The 17,650-nt window shown below is 43.0% G+C and overlaps 1 protein-coding gene across 10 annotated transcripts in view; it reads right to left on the bottom strand.

Moving 5' to 3' along the window:
- Positions 1 to 17,650, bottom strand: part of TLK2 (tousled like kinase 2) — a 44,351-nt gene that overhangs the window by 8,623 nt on the left and 18,078 nt on the right. For 7 of the 10 annotated variants that reach the window (XM_030508591.1, XM_030508595.1, XM_030508593.1 and 4 more), the window contains 10 exons: positions 16,205 to 16,372; positions 15,541 to 15,636; positions 12,591 to 12,683; positions 11,133 to 11,243; positions 9,619 to 9,755; positions 8,066 to 8,218; positions 4,735 to 4,801; positions 2,857 to 2,954; positions 2,420 to 2,501; positions 685 to 776 (listed from right to left, as the gene is read on the bottom strand). In XM_030508591.1, coding sequence (XP_030364451.1) covers positions 685 to 776; positions 2,420 to 2,501; positions 2,857 to 2,954; positions 4,735 to 4,801; positions 8,066 to 8,218; positions 9,619 to 9,755; positions 11,133 to 11,243; positions 12,591 to 12,683; positions 15,541 to 15,636; positions 16,205 to 16,372 — 1,097 coding nt within the window. The remainder of the gene's footprint in view (positions 1 to 684; positions 777 to 2,419; positions 2,502 to 2,856; positions 2,955 to 4,734; positions 4,802 to 8,065; positions 8,219 to 9,618; positions 9,756 to 11,132; positions 11,244 to 12,590; positions 12,684 to 15,540; positions 15,637 to 16,204; positions 16,373 to 17,650) is intronic. The other 3 variants (XM_030508596.1, XM_030508589.1, XM_030508590.1) reach the window with 2 other exon arrangements.

The following is a 17,650-nucleotide window of genomic DNA, read 5'->3' as shown; positions in this document are numbered from 1 at the left end:
AAGTGTAACCATCACCAAAATGCTTCCTGTACTTCCCTTCTAGGCCATGACATACGTACAGTCCTAAGCATCTGTAAAAGGCTGAGTATTCTAGGAAGCAAAGGGAAGCGGAAGGCTTTTGGGGAGCACAATGCAGGTGTGTACCTGGAAGGTGGGCATGAGCAACTGCTTCCCACAAGAGCAGAGCTTAAACATTTCAAAGAGGAGAAGCCACTTTAATGCTCTCTTCATAGAGCATTACTAGTGCTCTGAAACCTGGTGGCCTAGTGTTTATAGAACACTGTCTGCCTGTGTGCACACTTAAAACATTACATTAGGTATTAGGCAGAAGTTGTTCCCTGTGAGGGTGCTGAGGCACTGGCACAGGGTGCCCAGAGAAGCTGCGGCTGCCCCATCCCTGGCAGTGTTCAAGGCCAGGTTGGACACAGGGGCTTGGAGCAACCTGCTCTAGCGGAAGGTGCCCCTGCCCGTGGCAGGGGGTTGGAACTGGAGGAGCTTTAAGGTCCCTTCCAACCCAAACCATTCCATGATTCCTAATCTGACCATAACTTTTCCAAGTAGCTACTGGGACAGAGAGGGGATTTTGACCTGTGGCAAAACACAGTTCAGAAATGACAGCCTGTTACTACACATTGGGTAACCCAGTGCAGGAGGAGCCTGGAAACATTTTACAGCCTTACTTACTTGTGATAATTTTCTTTCTTCTCATCTCTCCAGTTTTTATTTAACTGGTGTATTTTCACAGCTACATATCTCTGTTCTGTTAAATCAAATGCCTGCGGAGAGAAGAGCTGCAAATCAGTAGGAATCACAACTTCAAGTTAATACTGCAAAAGCAGACAAGCTCTAACAAACCAATATCCCCACCCAGGAAATCAGCATTACGACACACCGAGTGAAGAGCAAACCCACATGTTGATGTAATTAGTTTCACTAATGAAACCAAGCAACTCTGAAAACAATTGAATATTCCTTGCTTTGATGTGACCTTCCTCATGGGATCTAACTAATGCTGCATTTATACTGACATTTTACCACCAGAGCTACAATGGCATCAGAAAGGCCAAATTACCAAAATATAGACAGTTAATCACACAGGAAAAGGCTCTGCCATTATTCCCCCTAACTCATTTTCTACACTCAGTTAAAACAAACCCAAAACAATACTTTGTTTCACATTAGTAGCTCAGCTCTCCATCTTGCAGCACGTTTCATCTTAATTAGAAGCTGGAGAATTCAGGGGCATCACTGCATAAATCTTGTGCTGTATTTTCCCCTCCAGTTTCTTGCTATTTAAACAGTCTTTAAAGAATGGATCTCTGGAGTTGTGTTCTTGGAGAAAGGCAGAAATCTTTTACCTTGTCTGAGAGCAGCAACAGCTACTAATTATAGGATGGGGCAATATCCTATTGTAAGCAAAGGATAATCTGTGTCCATCTTAGAAGTTGTATACTTAATTCCTTATGCTTAACAGACTGGCCAAGACCCTGGAGAAGAAGGGCTAAGCACTTCTTTGTTTCAATACCATAGTTACAACTCTTGAGTACAGTCAGTTTTGAAGCATTCATACTCTCTTGCTTTCAGCTGTGGAGCCAAGGCTTTCTACTTAGTCAGCAAAGCCAGCAATTCAGAGCACATCTCACACTCTCTTTGTCATTACCTGAGCCATCTAGCCCTCCCTAGTTTAGAAACCACCTATCGTTGTACTGCATCAAAATAATAAATCACTCTCAAGTTTCCAATATTTGCATTGGCATAATTATTTTCCTTCTAGCCAAATTCCACAAGAATTAAAAACTACTGAGTATAGATACAGAGGATATTCTGAACTGGAAAGGCTCTAAGCATAACAGTCATATAGCAAGCACCAAAGTATCACAGGTCTTGGCTGCACAAGAGTGCTGACACACAAGCAATCCTCAGTTCCAAGGGAGTCCCAAGAGTAAACACCTCCCCCCCAAGTCTGCTACTTCAGAGCATAAACGAAGACACAGGAAAACAAGCCTTTTACCCCCAGGAAATGCAGCCTTTGCTCTTATTACTGGAGCTATTTACTCTCACTTACAGTGACGTTCAGACTTGCTATGCCGTACTCAACAGGACTTTGCCACTTTGGGTATTTGTGTGTAGCACTTGTCTCTCTAAGTGGTTTGCTTTTCTGACCTGACAAAACTTGCAGACTTGGTGCAACGTTTTCTTGAAGCCTACATTTGGAGGAAATCTGACCTCTGAGGACAAAGGCAGAAGCTAAAAATCAAAAGCCTGCTGTTCAATGCAAGACAGATGCAACATGTGCTTCATCCTCCCTTCTGCCCTCTACAACCACACACACCATTAACAAAACAAGGGTAAAATTCTGCTTACTGCACTGTTTCACTGCAGATTCAGATTACACCACACATTGCCACTTCACATTTACCTTATATACTTCACTGAAGCCACCTCGACCCAGAAGATGTAGCAACAAGTATCTATCGTTTAGCGTCGGATGGTCTTTAAATCTGGTGAGAAAGACACGGTTTAAGAACACTGACAGAGCTAATGTGATCTACTGCACAACAGGTTACAGCTACTACACAGCTTAGAAACAACGTTTCTACGTTAAGACAGAAAACTATTACAACTGTGTTAACAATTAACAGATCTGATATGATTTGATCACTTTCTATTGATGAACAACTATGTAATGGTACCTTGGAAGCCTTTGTTTGACATGAACTTCAAGTTAATCACCATGCCACCCCCCAATCAAGTGACATACTAAGTTGTAACACCAATTTCAAACAGATTGTTTCCCATTTGAAGAGGACAAAGAAAATTGTTGCACGTTCTTGTCCCCAGATCCCATGTGCTTACTGTGAATTATCTTCATTATGTATCCTTTTCAATTCCCTGATATGTAGATTTCTAACCCTCTCTAGCCGTTCCAACTCTGCCTGGATCTCTGCTTCTTCCTGCATGAGGAAAACCAAAAGGAAAACACAATGCTGTGTAAGACAATGCAGTTAGCATTTCTGCCTGATTTATGGAAACACAGATGTAATTCCCCTTGGGAAGAAGTCATTGGTAAATAACTGGTTTGGGAGATTAAAGAGATGGTCGTAGTCAACTCCGAGTCAGGACAGTGACAGGAATGAAAACTGACCAGGCAGTTTTGTTTATACCTACACACAGACAGGGGCAGACGTATCTTCATGCCTTCTTGTTTTGTAGGGACTCTGCTGGGACAAGAGACAGAGGATGGCCCTCAGAAGTAAGGAACTAGGATGCCAGGATGCCATGATGCCACACCGGAATGGAGCAGCATCCGGAGAGGGTGGAGAATGTGAAAGGTCCTACTAGTGGTGATGGGTAGGACAGGTCAGAGTGTAACTTAGTGCCACGTGGAAGTTTTGATACCCTGTTTGTAAAGCTGGAAGTCCTAGTGCCCTCAAACATGACACTAAAATTCACACCACTGTGGACAGGGCTGTGAACCTCAATTAAAACGCTTGCCTTGAGCTGTATTATTTGATATATGTGCCTCAAGGGACACAGTTACCCATTTGTCTTGTGACTCTGTTCCTTCCCTTCTCAACTTGATCTATTTTTAGGTATAAAGAATGAGCCAGTTTCCAAAAGTGGAGAAGGATAAGCACAGCCTCAGACAATGCCACGATCCCAGAACATTACTTCATTTTCCATTAAGGTCCATTTCCAAATGGATTCCTCTGTTCCAGGGTGGCACACTACATGCCAGCATAGATGGATCTGCAATTAATCCACTCCAGCAATGTGGAAGCTGTAGAACAAGCATGCCTTTAGCATGCTGCTGCCCATATCACTTATCTGTGTTCACAGGTCAGTAAAACACAATAGGCAGAGTGCCAGCAGATTCCATAGATGCATTAACTTTCCCTTGCCACTGAAAATAACAAGGAGTACAGCAGCATTAATGAGGCCTTGCATTCAACTCATGTGCCAAGGTTAAAGGGAAAACTAAGTGTAGAGCTCAGGCACCACCTGAGCAGAGAAAGGGGACTCCAGCAATGCCTTTGCATCCTTCCTCTTTGTTTCATATGGGAAAGAAAACTCTATGGTGTTCGCTGAGATCACGGTTAAACAGGAAATCACAGAAGGCAGCTATTTTGTTTCAGTACCTCATCTGTTGAAGTGTCCCAGAAAGCTTATCTATAGGTTATTGCAATCACTTTCAAGGCAACCAACAGCTTATCTAAACCTCGTTTGCAGGTACAGTTCCTACTGAAGCCAATGTATTTGAAAACAAACATGCACTACAACTACCTAAACAGTATTAGTTTCCCAAAGCCCAAGAGGTTTTACTGGGCTGTTACTGATGATGCTGGTTACTCGACACTGCAAAGAAATGGGAAGGTCAGTGATGGCTGCAGTTTTTGTTGTGTTCTCATGATTTTCTTCCCTTGATCCATTCATGCTTATTCCCCCATATTAGACACACACAGAGCCCAGCATGAGGCAGGTCACAGTGACAGGATAAGATGCATCAAAACAGTGGAACTCCCTGCACGAAATGATATGTAAGAACACAGAAATCTATTTATTGAAGCAAAGAACATCTTTCCTGAATACCACTGCCTTGGAAAAAAAATCATTACAAAATCCTGGCCGTCCCTTTCAAGCAACAAAAACCTCTCAATTATCAGAGAAATGCTATTGTTCATAGGGCACTGAATCAAAAGTCACCTAAAAGCCTTTTCTGCAGATAGTTCTTACCTTTTTAAGGTGACCTAGACGGAGTTTGAAGATTTCTTCCTGTTCGTGGTATTCTGCTAATGTTAACCTGCATAAAAGAGACAGATCCAACGCATTAGGTTTCAACACAAGGGATAAAGTGAACAGTCTGCAGAACACACATGGCTGGTGAAGTGACAACCACACAGAGTGTGTCAACAGCTGGCAGGAAATTCTTTAGGCACTTGTGAAAAGTAATGATTGCTGAGATCTTTCAGGTTAGAAAAATCATAGAATCATGGAATGGTTTGGGTTGGAAAGGACCTTAAAGCTCATCCAGTTCCAACCCCCTGCCACGGGCAGGGACACCTTCCACTAGAGCAGGTTGCTCCAAGCCCCTGTGTCCAACCTGGCCTTGAACACTGCCAGGGATGGGGCAGCCACAGCTTCTCTACTGCTGTATATTGTGAATCATGATATGAATTTTCTCACTACTACCATCAAGGAGTTTGGGGAGAGCATCACACACGTGAACATAAAGTTATGAAGCCCGAATCAACTGCGCCTGTTTACTTTCTAAACAAGAATATGCACATGACAGCACACAACTATCCTTTGTGAAACTAAATGGAGTTCAAAACTTATCCCAGAAGGATTTCTGTTGCAGCAGTTATGCTCTGCAAAGTACTTAGTACAAAGGTTAGTGTATGAGGTTTCTGCAGCATCAATACTACATCTAGTTTCAAGAGGGGACTGAGCCCTAGGTCTGTATGGGACTGTGGGACCTTGGCTCACTATGCAGTGAATCAAGAGGAGGTAGCATTAAGCTACATGCTCGTCTTGAGATGCCCCAACTTCTCTCCACTGTTGATAACACAGAGGGTCCACATAGTTGCAATAAGTGCTAAAGCAGTTGTTAACTGGTGCATTTCATCCCAAACTCACAAGCCAAGTTCCTTTTGAAAGAATCTCAACCATAAGGAACTGCTTATTACAAATTACAGCTACAAAAGACAGCCAGTACCATAAATGTTTACATGTCGTCTCACTTCATATGAAAGCATCCTAATTCACACACCCCCCCCTCTCCACATCCACCCTGACAGCCTGAACTTCAATCAGCTTCAGCTAACCTAAAAAACCATCCCAAATGTTTAGCTCTTTGGTTGGTGTCGCTGTATAAAGGAACAAAAAGACAGCTGAATAAGTCAGCAACAAGCTTTCCACATATTCTTGTGCACAATGAAATACAGGGCTGAACACCAACAGTCTACTCGTTAAGCAAGAGATGTAATGAGTACCACCAGGCTAACACTGCCCAAAATAGCTGCCTGTTAGCAGCAAGCATTGCAAAAATCAAGGGGGCTCTAAGACAAACACAGAAACATGCTTGAAACACTCTAGTTCCAGTGCAGCTGAAGATTCTAAGGGTGCCCAACCTGCCCTAACAAACCTCAAAAAGCCCCAACCTCAGATTATTGTTCCTGAATGCAAATCTTTTTCTCACTCAGAGGCTTGAAACCAGTTTCAGGAGAGCACATGTTTAAATTTGCATCATGGGAACTTCCTCTCCTGTTTCAGCCACAGCAACAACCATGAACCAAAGAACCACCAAAAATCAAATGAAGGAATTTGGCTGGCTGCTTCTCATCCAACTTTCAGAAACACTTCTATTCAACTTGCCTAAAAGACTGCCTCTGTACCTCCCTCCAAAAATCAGAACATTTTGTACCTGATACACATCAGTCCAACAAATGCATTTACACAATGATTAAGCAAGTAGTCAGTCAGTCCAGTTGCTTCAGCTGACTTGCAAATCCAATGTTTCCATAAGCTAAAACCCTCCACATGAACCATATCCATATGCTGGCAAGCAGTTTTTATCAAGAACACCACTACAAGCTCTTCAAAACCACAAAGATAAAACCCTGAATTATATCAGCGAAGGAGAAGAAGACTTGGTAGCACAAAAAGGCTTCTATCAAACCCAGGTAAAGCTAGAGTATGTCAAGGCAGGCTCACAACATAGGCAGAAGCTCACTTGCTATCACATTGTCATTTCCAGACATCGAGATCTGTGCTGCCATGCCTTTAGAATATGCCACACTACAGCTACCGCAGTCTGCTGGGGGAAAACACCCTGACAGAAACAGGGAAAGCCTCATCCTGCCCTTTAGAAGTGAAAGGTTACCCAAAGAACAGCACCACTTCAAAACATCCAGGCACTGAAGTTCCATTTACTTCTCCAAACTCAAACTGCAATGCAAAAGGACGGCTTTAGAACTTGATTTAGTTCTTTTTAAGCTCACTTGGCCAGAATGAGGGTTAAGTGTCTCTATTCAAGCTCCTCACTTACAGAAAGCACACAGCGCCCTCCAGTACAACACACCTGATCTCCAGGCACGAGCACCTGATTTGGGGGCACAGCCCCGGTTGCTGAGAGCACCCTGAGTAGCAGGATTGAGCCCGTCATGTGCCGTCTCTGCTGTGACTGCAAGAGGCAGCGAGAGCTTTTTGCTCCAATCAAGACCAAGAATTCAAACGGCTTCAGCAACTTTGAGGTCAAGTCATGCCCAGGAGATTTCATAGTGCAAAAAGAAAAGTGTCACTCCGAGTTATGGTATCAGGCAACAGCAATAAAATGAAGATTGTGAAAGGAAACTGGTAGAAAGTAGTGGCAAATCTCTGATTCGATGTATTCCCACCCCACAAAAGCTTCCAAAAAATAATGTTCTCAATTTCTTGTGAGACACAGCTTTTCTCTCCCAGAACATTGTGACTCTTAGAGCATCAGTAACTTCAAAAGAGGTGGGAGGGGGGAGAAATCTTCTGTAAGAAGTAGCACTTCAATTACCTTTCCAGATACCTGAGTCAGGGAAATGGAAAGGACAGCTTTGGAGATACAGGACAATGCTTAACACACTGTCTTTAGAGAGAGCATCATTTTCTTCAGTATACCCAATTACTTGTTTGAAAAGCCTCATCAGAAAAAAAGGCTTCTAAATGGGTACTTCTTTTTTGCCCCTAAAAAAGCACCACGTATCATCCAGTGACACTGAAATCAATTCTGAAGTTGCAACACTTTTCCAACTTGATGCAACAGGAACACTGAAAAAGTAAAGTACTGCATTCAAAAAGAAAATAGTTAAGCTCATACAAAGTCTGGACTCAGCAATGCTCCTTGTTTTACTCCAATGAAAACTATTTAGAACTGCAGCCAGATGTTGCTGAATGCCAGGCTAATTCCACAATATTCATTTGTGCATGGAGTGAAGCCTAGAGGCAAGGGCAAGATTCCATTTCCCAGGAGAGATTTTGTGCTCTGCTCAAAGCACGCAGCTCTGCAAGGCACAGAGAAGGCAACGGAACCTACGTTTCATTTTCTGCTCCATTGGTCTTGTTCTTGCGCTGCTTCTGCTCGTTGCTGGCTGGAGGGGTCTGTCCCATTGCAGGTGGCTTCCGTTTTGCTAACATTTTTCGTTGTCTTTCTATTTCTTCCCGCTGGGAATTTATCCTTTCCTGTTGTCTGTAAGGAAAAGAGTAGAAAAAAAACCCCATGAAGCAGAGAACTAATGGTCTGTACTTGGTTGTCTTCAGCATCTGTTCTTAACAGATTGGAGCAATGACTTTCCAATCAGTTGTACTTGTAAGATTAGTAACAAAATATTTTTGTACTGGAAAGGGGGATGTGCCAAACATCATGACTCATATTTTTAAAGGTATTTTTACATAAAAGGGGATTCTTTTTCTGGCCCACAGAAACCTTTCAGTATGTGAAAGGTTTTATTCATGCAGAGGATATCCAAACCCAAGAGTTGCTAACCTCACGGAAAAGCCAGGGATCCACGGGAAGTCACTAACTTTCCACACACTTTTTCCTAGAAGGCTCTGTTCTAAATCTCAGACTTTCCTGTTAAAAGTATTCCTGAAGTCTGGCACTGCCTGAGAAAGTATCCTTCTGCTTCAGGGGTGCACTTAAACCATCCTTAGTTCTCCAAAATATAACCAACAGCATTCCCAATTTCACTAAGAAAACAGTCTCTCCTCCAAGATAAAAGGACTATCTTAAAACATTTTACAGGGATAAAAGCACTCTTGACATTTCAAGTCTAAATGACTTGAGCATTTACATACTTAATTCACCTTTTCTTTTTAAAGAGACTGAGACTGCAAGTAGATATTCCAGAAGTATTTCTTCCATGTCTTACAGCACTAAGGAAGAATTATAGAGTCCTTAATCTGCACCTAGCAAGAGCTGCACCTCCCTATCAGACCACGAAGAAGTGGGATGAATTTAAAGGATCACACATAGCTCTCTCTAATACAATTAATTTACCAAGTCCTACTTAAAGGTCTAGGCCAGGTGGGAATTGAGTGGATATTTCCATTAACATCCTGCATAAAAGGGTCTCTGATCTTCATTTCCAGGTTTCTGCAGCCCCTTTGATCACTGTTACCAGGAGGCAAAAGAAGTTTAGTAGCATGGATTTTCTCTTTTAAGCTTCTCTACTTTCTACTTAAAAAAAGAGAAAAGCTAATTAGCCTTCATTGACTAATATATGCAAGTATGCAAATCAAATTGATTGACTCACAATATATGTGAGTATTTGGTCCGCTCCTGTGCCCTAAGCACTGCACAGCCAGGTAAGTGCACTGAGAATACCCAACAGGGCAGCCTACTGCTTTCCAACCCAGAGGCCAACTCAAACAATCTGATTCCAGGCCAAGTCTCCAGAGGTTTAAGTGGAAACACATTTCTCACTTCAATGCCAAAACGTTCCCCATTGTCAGTAGCTGTGTTCCTATCTGATCCTTTCATGCATCAGTCACACCATTCTCACATTTTGACATGCAAGACATCACACACAACTGCTTAGCTTTTCTGTCTATGCCTCTGAAGTTAAAGACAAGTCTGTCTGTCCTCACTTGATGAGGTTCTGGAAGGCATAGCCATCTGTCCACTGCTCGGTGAAAGACGCCCCATGCCGCACCGTGGTGAAGTGACCTAGCCTCAAACGATCCTGCATGCTCTTATCTCTGCAGGCCATCTTCTCCTGTTTTGACTGAAAACAGAACAAAACACATGTAAAAATAGAAGCCATAAATCAGCAGCTAAGAGCTGTGCTCTGCTTTAAATCACTACCAATTCTTCCCCCTTTCTATTGTTCCAGTACTGCTTACCTGAAACCCAGCTGAAAATCCCTGGGTGCTTCACACTGGTTTGACAGGCATTCGTTTGCCTCCTGTCTGACATTTCAGCCTCATTTTCCTTTGCCCCTGCCTGCTTGGGCAGCTCACCCATTCTATGATAATTTAAAATCAGTCTAGCAATAGGATTAAAACTATCCCTTTGTACCAGCAGGTTAGGCAGACTCCAAGTGTGGTTCTTACCAGCCCCTTATTCACTCAAATGGGAGATGAAGGACAAAAATGCACCTTGAATCACTGTTAAGATACAGTGATCAGCCAGCTCAGTCCTAGACTGGCACCACACCCAAAAGTGACACCATCTCAGTTAGGTCACCAAGGCATAAAAACTGGTGATGGTGTCTGTCTCAGAGTGTTTCTGGTTAAGTGAGAGGATATTTCCAAGGCCTGAGATGAGAGCAGCAAAGTTTCACTCAGTTAGGATTAAAGATGAAGGAGCAAAGCTCCTCACTGGAGCTCTAGACCACCTATGTGAAAGCCAGGTCTACCTAACACCTAGCCCAGAGTTACAAATCCTCCCAGAAAGGGGAGTCCCATTCAGCCAAGAACAATCAGCTCTGTGACAAAATCAGCTCTAACAGACTGTATGTACTGGCCAGCACCCTGGTAGTTATGCCCATCCAGTGCCCACAAACAATAGATGTAATCGGCCCACAGGTGAAAGAGCAATCAAACCCCACATTGTTTAACCATCAGGAAATCTGGAAATCTCTCAACACCAGAGCAGGCTGGACACTGGTAAAGAGCAGCCTGGCACTTTCCCCAGTGTCTTTAATGTGTTGTTTTGCGTGTTATACAAAGCAATGATCTCCAATTTTGCTGTCTGGAAGAAGGAAAGGTCTAAATCACTTGCCCATGTCACAGAGCATATCTGGCAATTACACTGCACAATGGGATACTGCTCTTGCACTGGCAGAGCTGGACAATGTTGCTTTTCAGGTGTATGAGTTTCCAAATCAAGTAATGCTTGCTGTATTTACAGCTCAGACTATTTCACTTCAGCAAGGGAGATCACTCTCTGAGACTGTGAGAAGTAACCAAACCAAAGCATTCTGAACCATTTCAGTCTTAATGACAACCCTATTTCCAAAGAAATAGGGATTCAAGAGAGAATTCCAGTTGTGTTTTATCACCAAAACAACAGGAGCAGGTTTTCACTGCTCAAAAGAAGCGAGAGAAGTTTTCAAGGATGTGAACTGTGACTGCAGAGATGTGGCAAGTCCCCTGCTCACCTTTTCTATAAGCAGCTTCTTGCTCATCGTTACACATCTATTCAACCGCTCTTTATACTTCTCCAGCATCTTCTGCTGTTCATCTATCTGTCGTCGCAAATCACAGTTGGCCTAAAAGTGAACAGAGAAGAAAAGCCTTTGACTTTAAACCACTCAAAGAGCCAAACTAAGCATTGCTGAGGAAGAGGTTTCTCCAGTTAGCTCTAGGGATTAAATTAAAGTAAGCAAACCAGCAGGGTAAAAACCGACTAGGTTCCTCTTAGCAAAACATCCAAGCCAAGCTCTTCAGTTTTTAACCCATCCAAATCTTAATAGCCCTCTAGAACAGGGAAGTGCCATCACCCTGGTTTACATAGAAGGAACTAAAGTACAAAGAGACTAAACACAAGTAAAAGGTGTCTAATTTTTATGTTTCTTAAACGCTTAAGACCTTGCCACAGCTCCAAAGTCTCAAAACAGCTGAGTCACCCCTGGTGTATCCTCCTTCTTTAGCCACAATACTGGCAGAGGAAAAGGATGGGGTAACTCCCTTTGTACTTTCAATTAAACTCATGTTCGAGTTACTATCCCTCAACCCCACTATACAGATTGCTCCCAGCAACAGCTGCTGTTTTTAACACCACCACAGTGTACAGCAGGATTTTGTGTGCAACTGTTTTCACTAAGAAGAAGATAAATTTAACCATCCCCCTTCCAACCAACAGTCAGTCTGGTTTCTGATTAAACAGCAAAGGGTGTCTGTACAAGCTTGCCTTAGCTCCTTCAGGTGCTGAGACCAGATACACACAAACACAAGAGCCTTCCTTCCCTCTTTTCCCTTTAATGTCTTCTAATCCTTTTCAACACTTCACAAGAGATGCCTCTCCAGCTGATGAAAGCTAAATCAATTAGAACTCCTCCATTAAGACAAGATCCTTGATTTAAAGGTTTTTATCTTTTATTGAAGAATACTAATGGGTTAAGAGAAGCTTTATTCTTTCTGTTTGACCGAAAGATGTTCTCCTCATCTCTATACATGTCACTGACTCCCATGAATAAGCATTTCAGAATACAACTTCCCAATCTACTGAGAGGCTACTGAACATGCTGCTAAACAAAAAGCAGAGTCAGCTCCTCAGTACTTAGAAGAGGGGAATAATTCTGCAGAGAAACATGTCAGGTTAGTTTGCAAAACACAAATGTGCAACACTGCTGAGGCACTATACTTGAGCTACAACAACTGCACTGCATAGCCACAGTCCCTGCTATGCTGTGTGTGGATTCAAACAGGTTCAGAGTCACCACAAGCCAGACAACTACCTTGCTGATTGTGGAGCTGAGTCTATTTGTTTTACCTTGTGAGAGTTGGTTCTACAAATCATATACAAAGTCCTAGGCTGTGCAGCCTAGCTGGCACATGCATTCTAGGTATCTTTAAATAGCAGCTTTTCAAAGAGCTGTCCCACTTGAAATACTTACTCTTAATAAATCATCTATCCTCCCCTCCTTCTTCTCCAAGTCAGAGTTCTTACTGTTTTCTAGTGCAGATATTTTTTCCATTGTGAGGTCAGACTGTAGGGAAAAAAATCACCACAGACCACGTTTAAGGAAAACAGGTATTTCAGATAGTCAGCATGTAACATTGCATTGTAACCCCCTCTGATCTGAACAGTTAGGTCTAAGAAGAAGGAACCGATCCCCTGTATCTTAGCAGTCAGGGAAGAACTTTCTCCATTCTCCATTTTCTTATTGCATGGTAATACCAGAATACAAATTGGTTACATGTAAAGGGCTACAGTATACCATGTCCTGCAAATTTTGTCTTTATAATGGAGTTCTGCCTACTCTTTGGTGATCTCTGACAGTCACTGTCCTTTCCTGCAGTGCTTGTAGGAAAAAGGCTTCAAAAACCCTCAGACAACCACCAAATCCCAACCCTCAGCTGGAATATTGAATGTATGAGATCTTTCAGGGGCACAGACAATCACTTGCTAGACAGAAGACAAGACCTGGGGATTCTAAGGAGGTCTTGACAGAAAACACAGGTCTTCACATTGAAATACTGTAACAGACTGACAGCAGGAATGTTAGGCACAAGCCTTTGTTTCTGACAAACTGATGTATTAGTGCCCACGAGGGACAGGATCATCATAATTCTTGAGCGAAACCTATTTGGAAAGTTTTATGGGGTGCAGCACATCTCAAATACCTTCACCAATGAAGTGAGAGTTATACCCAGGAACAGAAGACAAAAGACATGTACTATATACTCTAGCAGGAGGAATATTTCAAACTCGGCACTCTCATCAATGGGTGGGGAAGCAAAGCGTAAGAAGTCAGCGTGCACATGAACACAGCATCTAAACCAGCCAACACACAGGATCTCTCCATGACTGCACAGATCTCACATTTATGACTAGCAAGCATTCTGGTTCTGAGCAGAGTCAGCAGAGACTTACCTACGGAGTTGCTATGTAACTGTTCCCCAAATGACGGGCTTGCCTGGAAGCTACCACCATGAAGAAAGAGACAAACTTGGCTGACCATTGCTTCTCTACATATGCCCAGTATGGGAAAGATCAAAAAAGGAACACCTGCCAGCATTGCACATCAAGCAAGATGAGCCTAAATCCCAAAAGATAAAGAGAAGGCCTGGGCAGGTCACCTCACTTCTGCCTTAACGTGGTTTTTGCTTCCTGACAGCCTGCAGAAAGCATGTGTGACAAAAGCTTTGTGGCTGAAGGCAACGAGAAGGCTGGCTGTTGAGAACCTATTCTGCACACCCTCTACCAAGCAACAGAGAGTTTCTTTAGTAAATGATTTATGTCATTTTGCCAAATGCCCAGATGTGCTTGTGCTGTGTCACATGAAGTCACGCTTCAGGATGTACACTCTTAGGTATGACTTCATCACAGCTCCCCTCGCCTCACAGCGCTGGAGGGCCACAGTACTGACTGAAACCATGCTCATGCCGACTTGTTTCTCCCATTGCCAGGAATGAGTCAAACTGGGAATCACTGAAGATTACTTTTTTTTTTTAAGCCTATCAACTCCAAACAGGTTTGGAAAGGAAAAACAACACACGCATGTCCTCGTCACACAGCCAAGCATCTTCCTGTATTCTCTGCCTTAAGTGTGTGCTGCACCCAAACCTCTGGAGAGTACGATGAAGCCGAGCACTGGCAGAAAGCATGCTCAGATAATATCTCACCCTTTTCAAAGAAGATGGACCTTGCGGGCATCTTAAACACATGAGAGAATAAAAACATCTTGCTCACTCCAGGTGGGACCACTATTCTAAGTATCAGTGTTGGGAGAGCAAAGATTGAAAGGCACCTTTGGCATTTTCTTGAGTTATGGTGTTGTTCTCACACAAGAATTCTCTATCCACTAGCAAGAAACAGGAATCTTCACAGACAACAACACAGACAACAAATGTGACCCTGATGGCACTGCAGAGCTCAGAGACTTAAGCCAGTAGGTATCCCCACAAGCAGAATTGCTGTCCTGCATGCACAAAGAGCTTGTACCACCTGCTGGGGAAATGGAGAATGAACTTCCCCCAGCAATAAAATCATCTCTGACACAGACTGGTGTGAGAAAATGATTGACACAAAACTGATGGTTTAAACTCACTCAAGGGAAGGGTCAGTCACAGAGAAATCAGGGATGAAAATCAACAGAAGATTAAAAGCAGGCTTGGAGAAGAAAAAAGCAAGGGGCATTGCAGATAAAGCTGAACATCCTTATAAGCAACACAAGATGACACAGCTAAAAGCAAATCTTGACATCAAGTCACAAGAAGAATGAATTGAAAAGGCATCAAAAAGACAGCAGTACAGCCAAAAGAGCTACTGCTCATCTTGACTCTAGGTCAGTGAAGTTGCTGAGAAGCACTGTCAGGAACACATCACGCTGCAGCTTGACAAGACAAACTATTCCATGGGTGTACTTTGCAGAGGTCAAAGAACTTCCAGCTAGACTGTGGATTTTGTACTGTAAGCAGCATGGATGCAGCCAGTGCTTGAATAGGGGCGTTCACAACTATCACTCAGGTTTCCTTCACATCTTCGCTTGCAGAGAGAGGAAGAACATTCAGGATACACCAGAACTGAAACAGCCAGGGCTAAAGTGTTCCTCTCCTGAGCACATTCACACACAGCTGAAGAACTGCCCACCATATTGACACAGAGAAAGCTCAGTAACAGATTGGGCCAATTCCAGCTGTAGCAACTGAAAACATCCTTTACAGGATAAGGAACAAAGTTCAGAGTGATTCACTTCAATCCGTAGTTACCGACCCAGTTGGGACTACTGTTTTCACTGGAAACATTAACGTTTACTACAAGTGGTACCCTCTGGCATGGAAGACAAGCTGCATCAAGCTCCAATCTCATATCCAAGAGATGTATCATCTAGTGAGCTATACCTGTGACTGTTTGTGCTGGATGGAAATCTGTTTTTGGGAAGTGCAGGAATGCTCAGTGTTCCCTGATCCGGTAGAAGATGGGCTGCCTTGCTGGGCCTGTAAAAGAAAGTTAGTGTATTGTTATATGCTCTTCAGCATGACCACTAGTGCCCATGCAGATACACTTCTCTTTACACGGGAGGTGCAGCCTGGCCTGGCTACCATACTTTCATGTTAAGATTTAAGAATGCTCTAGAGATTTAGCTCAGTAAAACAAGAGTCAGTTTCTCTCAGGAAGCCTGGCCCAACCTGCTAAAAGACAAAGCTTTTAAAAGCCTAATATAATTCATGTCAGCTGAGATTAAGTGAGGCCAAAACAAACACTTCTCGCAGCAAGACTATACTTCATTCTTTCGCTTTGGTGCACCTATCAGATTAGCCTCTCGGATGCTATTAGTTTGATCTACATAAGATTTTGAGTCGTTAACTTAAACCTCATTTATTAAACAAGTAAAGCCTGGGACCTAGAACTCTTCTCAAAAGAAGATGAACTTACCAGAAGATGATGGCCATCAATATACCAGGCTGCACTTGAACTACTGCCTTTGAGCAGAAAAAGCTTCCAATTCCCCATCCCTTAACTAGAAACATCCCTTAGGATTCCAATCTTTTCAGAGCTGCTCACCGAGACAAAAGTAAAACAGAGGCCACCTCCCCTCTGTGCCAGCTGCTCATTCTCTAGCCGCTGCTTCGCCAGCATCACCGACATCAGCGTTGGCAGAGCAGAGTGTTCCTCCTGCGGTTCCTTTGCTGTGCTGCCGTCTACCCCATAGAGCGGCTGCTCCACTCGCCGCTGTAACACAGGCAAGAAAAATACAATGAACTTTTTTTTTCCCCCTTTCCTCTTTTTAAAAAAAAAACCAAAACCAAACCGAAACCAATTCTCTGACTCTGCCAAAACTGTTGTCAGCGAAGCAGCAGCTCAGGAATGGGCAGGCAGCGTGGTGAGGATCTGATAACTCAAAACATGACTCCTGGAGTGATTGTTCCAATGGCAGACATCAAAAAGAAGATGAATAACAATTAAGAAAAAACCAAAAGTAACAAATGAACACACAGGACTGAATTCCTTGTCAGTTAACACCCCCTCTTCCTTTGCAAATACATGTGTTTCAGAGCCAATGGGGCAGAACAGGTTGTCGATCCAAAAATCTTAGTGCATTGGGATTTTGGTCAATGCATTCACAACTATACTAGTGGATGTTTTTTTAAGGACTCATTTTAGAACAGCCAATGTCCCTATAGGTCCATTCTGGTGAAGTAAACTAGTCAGAACTGCTAAATGTCAGCAATCTAACCATGTTCAGGACCCAGGCGTCACAGCAAGCTCATTTCTGTCATTATAGCTGGGACCAATCTCCTATAAGATAAGCAAAGCACTAAAAATCTTTTAAGGATGCATTATATCTCTTAAAGGCCAGTTCCTTTCTCCTGCAGCAGACTCATTTTTCAACTGTGATACAGGAACTGGGTTCTAAGAACAAGAATCATCTGAGCTACATTGATTACAGCACTCAGACCTCATTGCCCTTGCTTTAAAAGCCAGCCCATCACTGCTAAAACTGGGTAATAACCACCAAAGTCCTTCCAAGCTGTAACTCTGGGCCAGGCATATGCCACATAGAAAGCAAACAGTCAGGTCAAGCTTCAGTTTTTCTTAGCAACCTAAAGTGCAACCTGAAGCATACTTTCTGCCTAACGTTTCAAATGTCAAGAGCGTGCTTTCTGCCCCAAAAGAATGTTTGTGTACGAGAGCGACCTTGCAAGAGTCTGAAGACCTGCAGATCATTCTTCTGATCAAAGGAGAAGCAAGGCAATTGAAAGCAGTGAAGAGATTTGAAGACGAGAAGTCACATCCTGAAGCCATTACAATTCCTCTGCAAGTTCTGATTGCGGAAAATTTACAATCCTGTACAGATTAACTCACAGCTTTGGAGGAGGTTTGGCTCATGGTGAAAGACATTTTAACACTCTGCTCTCTTCCTAGACCATACTGACATCTGTAATGGGTAAGATATCTTCTCCAATTTTCTCTCATCCCCCTATTTTTGGGGGCTTAACCATTGCTATT

The sequence above is a fragment of the Strigops habroptila genome, chromosome 19, assembly GCF_004027225.2.
Source record: "Strigops habroptila isolate Jane chromosome 19, bStrHab1.2.pri, whole genome shotgun sequence".
NCBI classification, from domain to species: domain Eukaryota; kingdom Metazoa; phylum Chordata; class Aves; order Psittaciformes; family Psittacidae; genus Strigops; species Strigops habroptila.
This window is presented reverse-complemented; position numbering and strand designations above follow the sequence as displayed.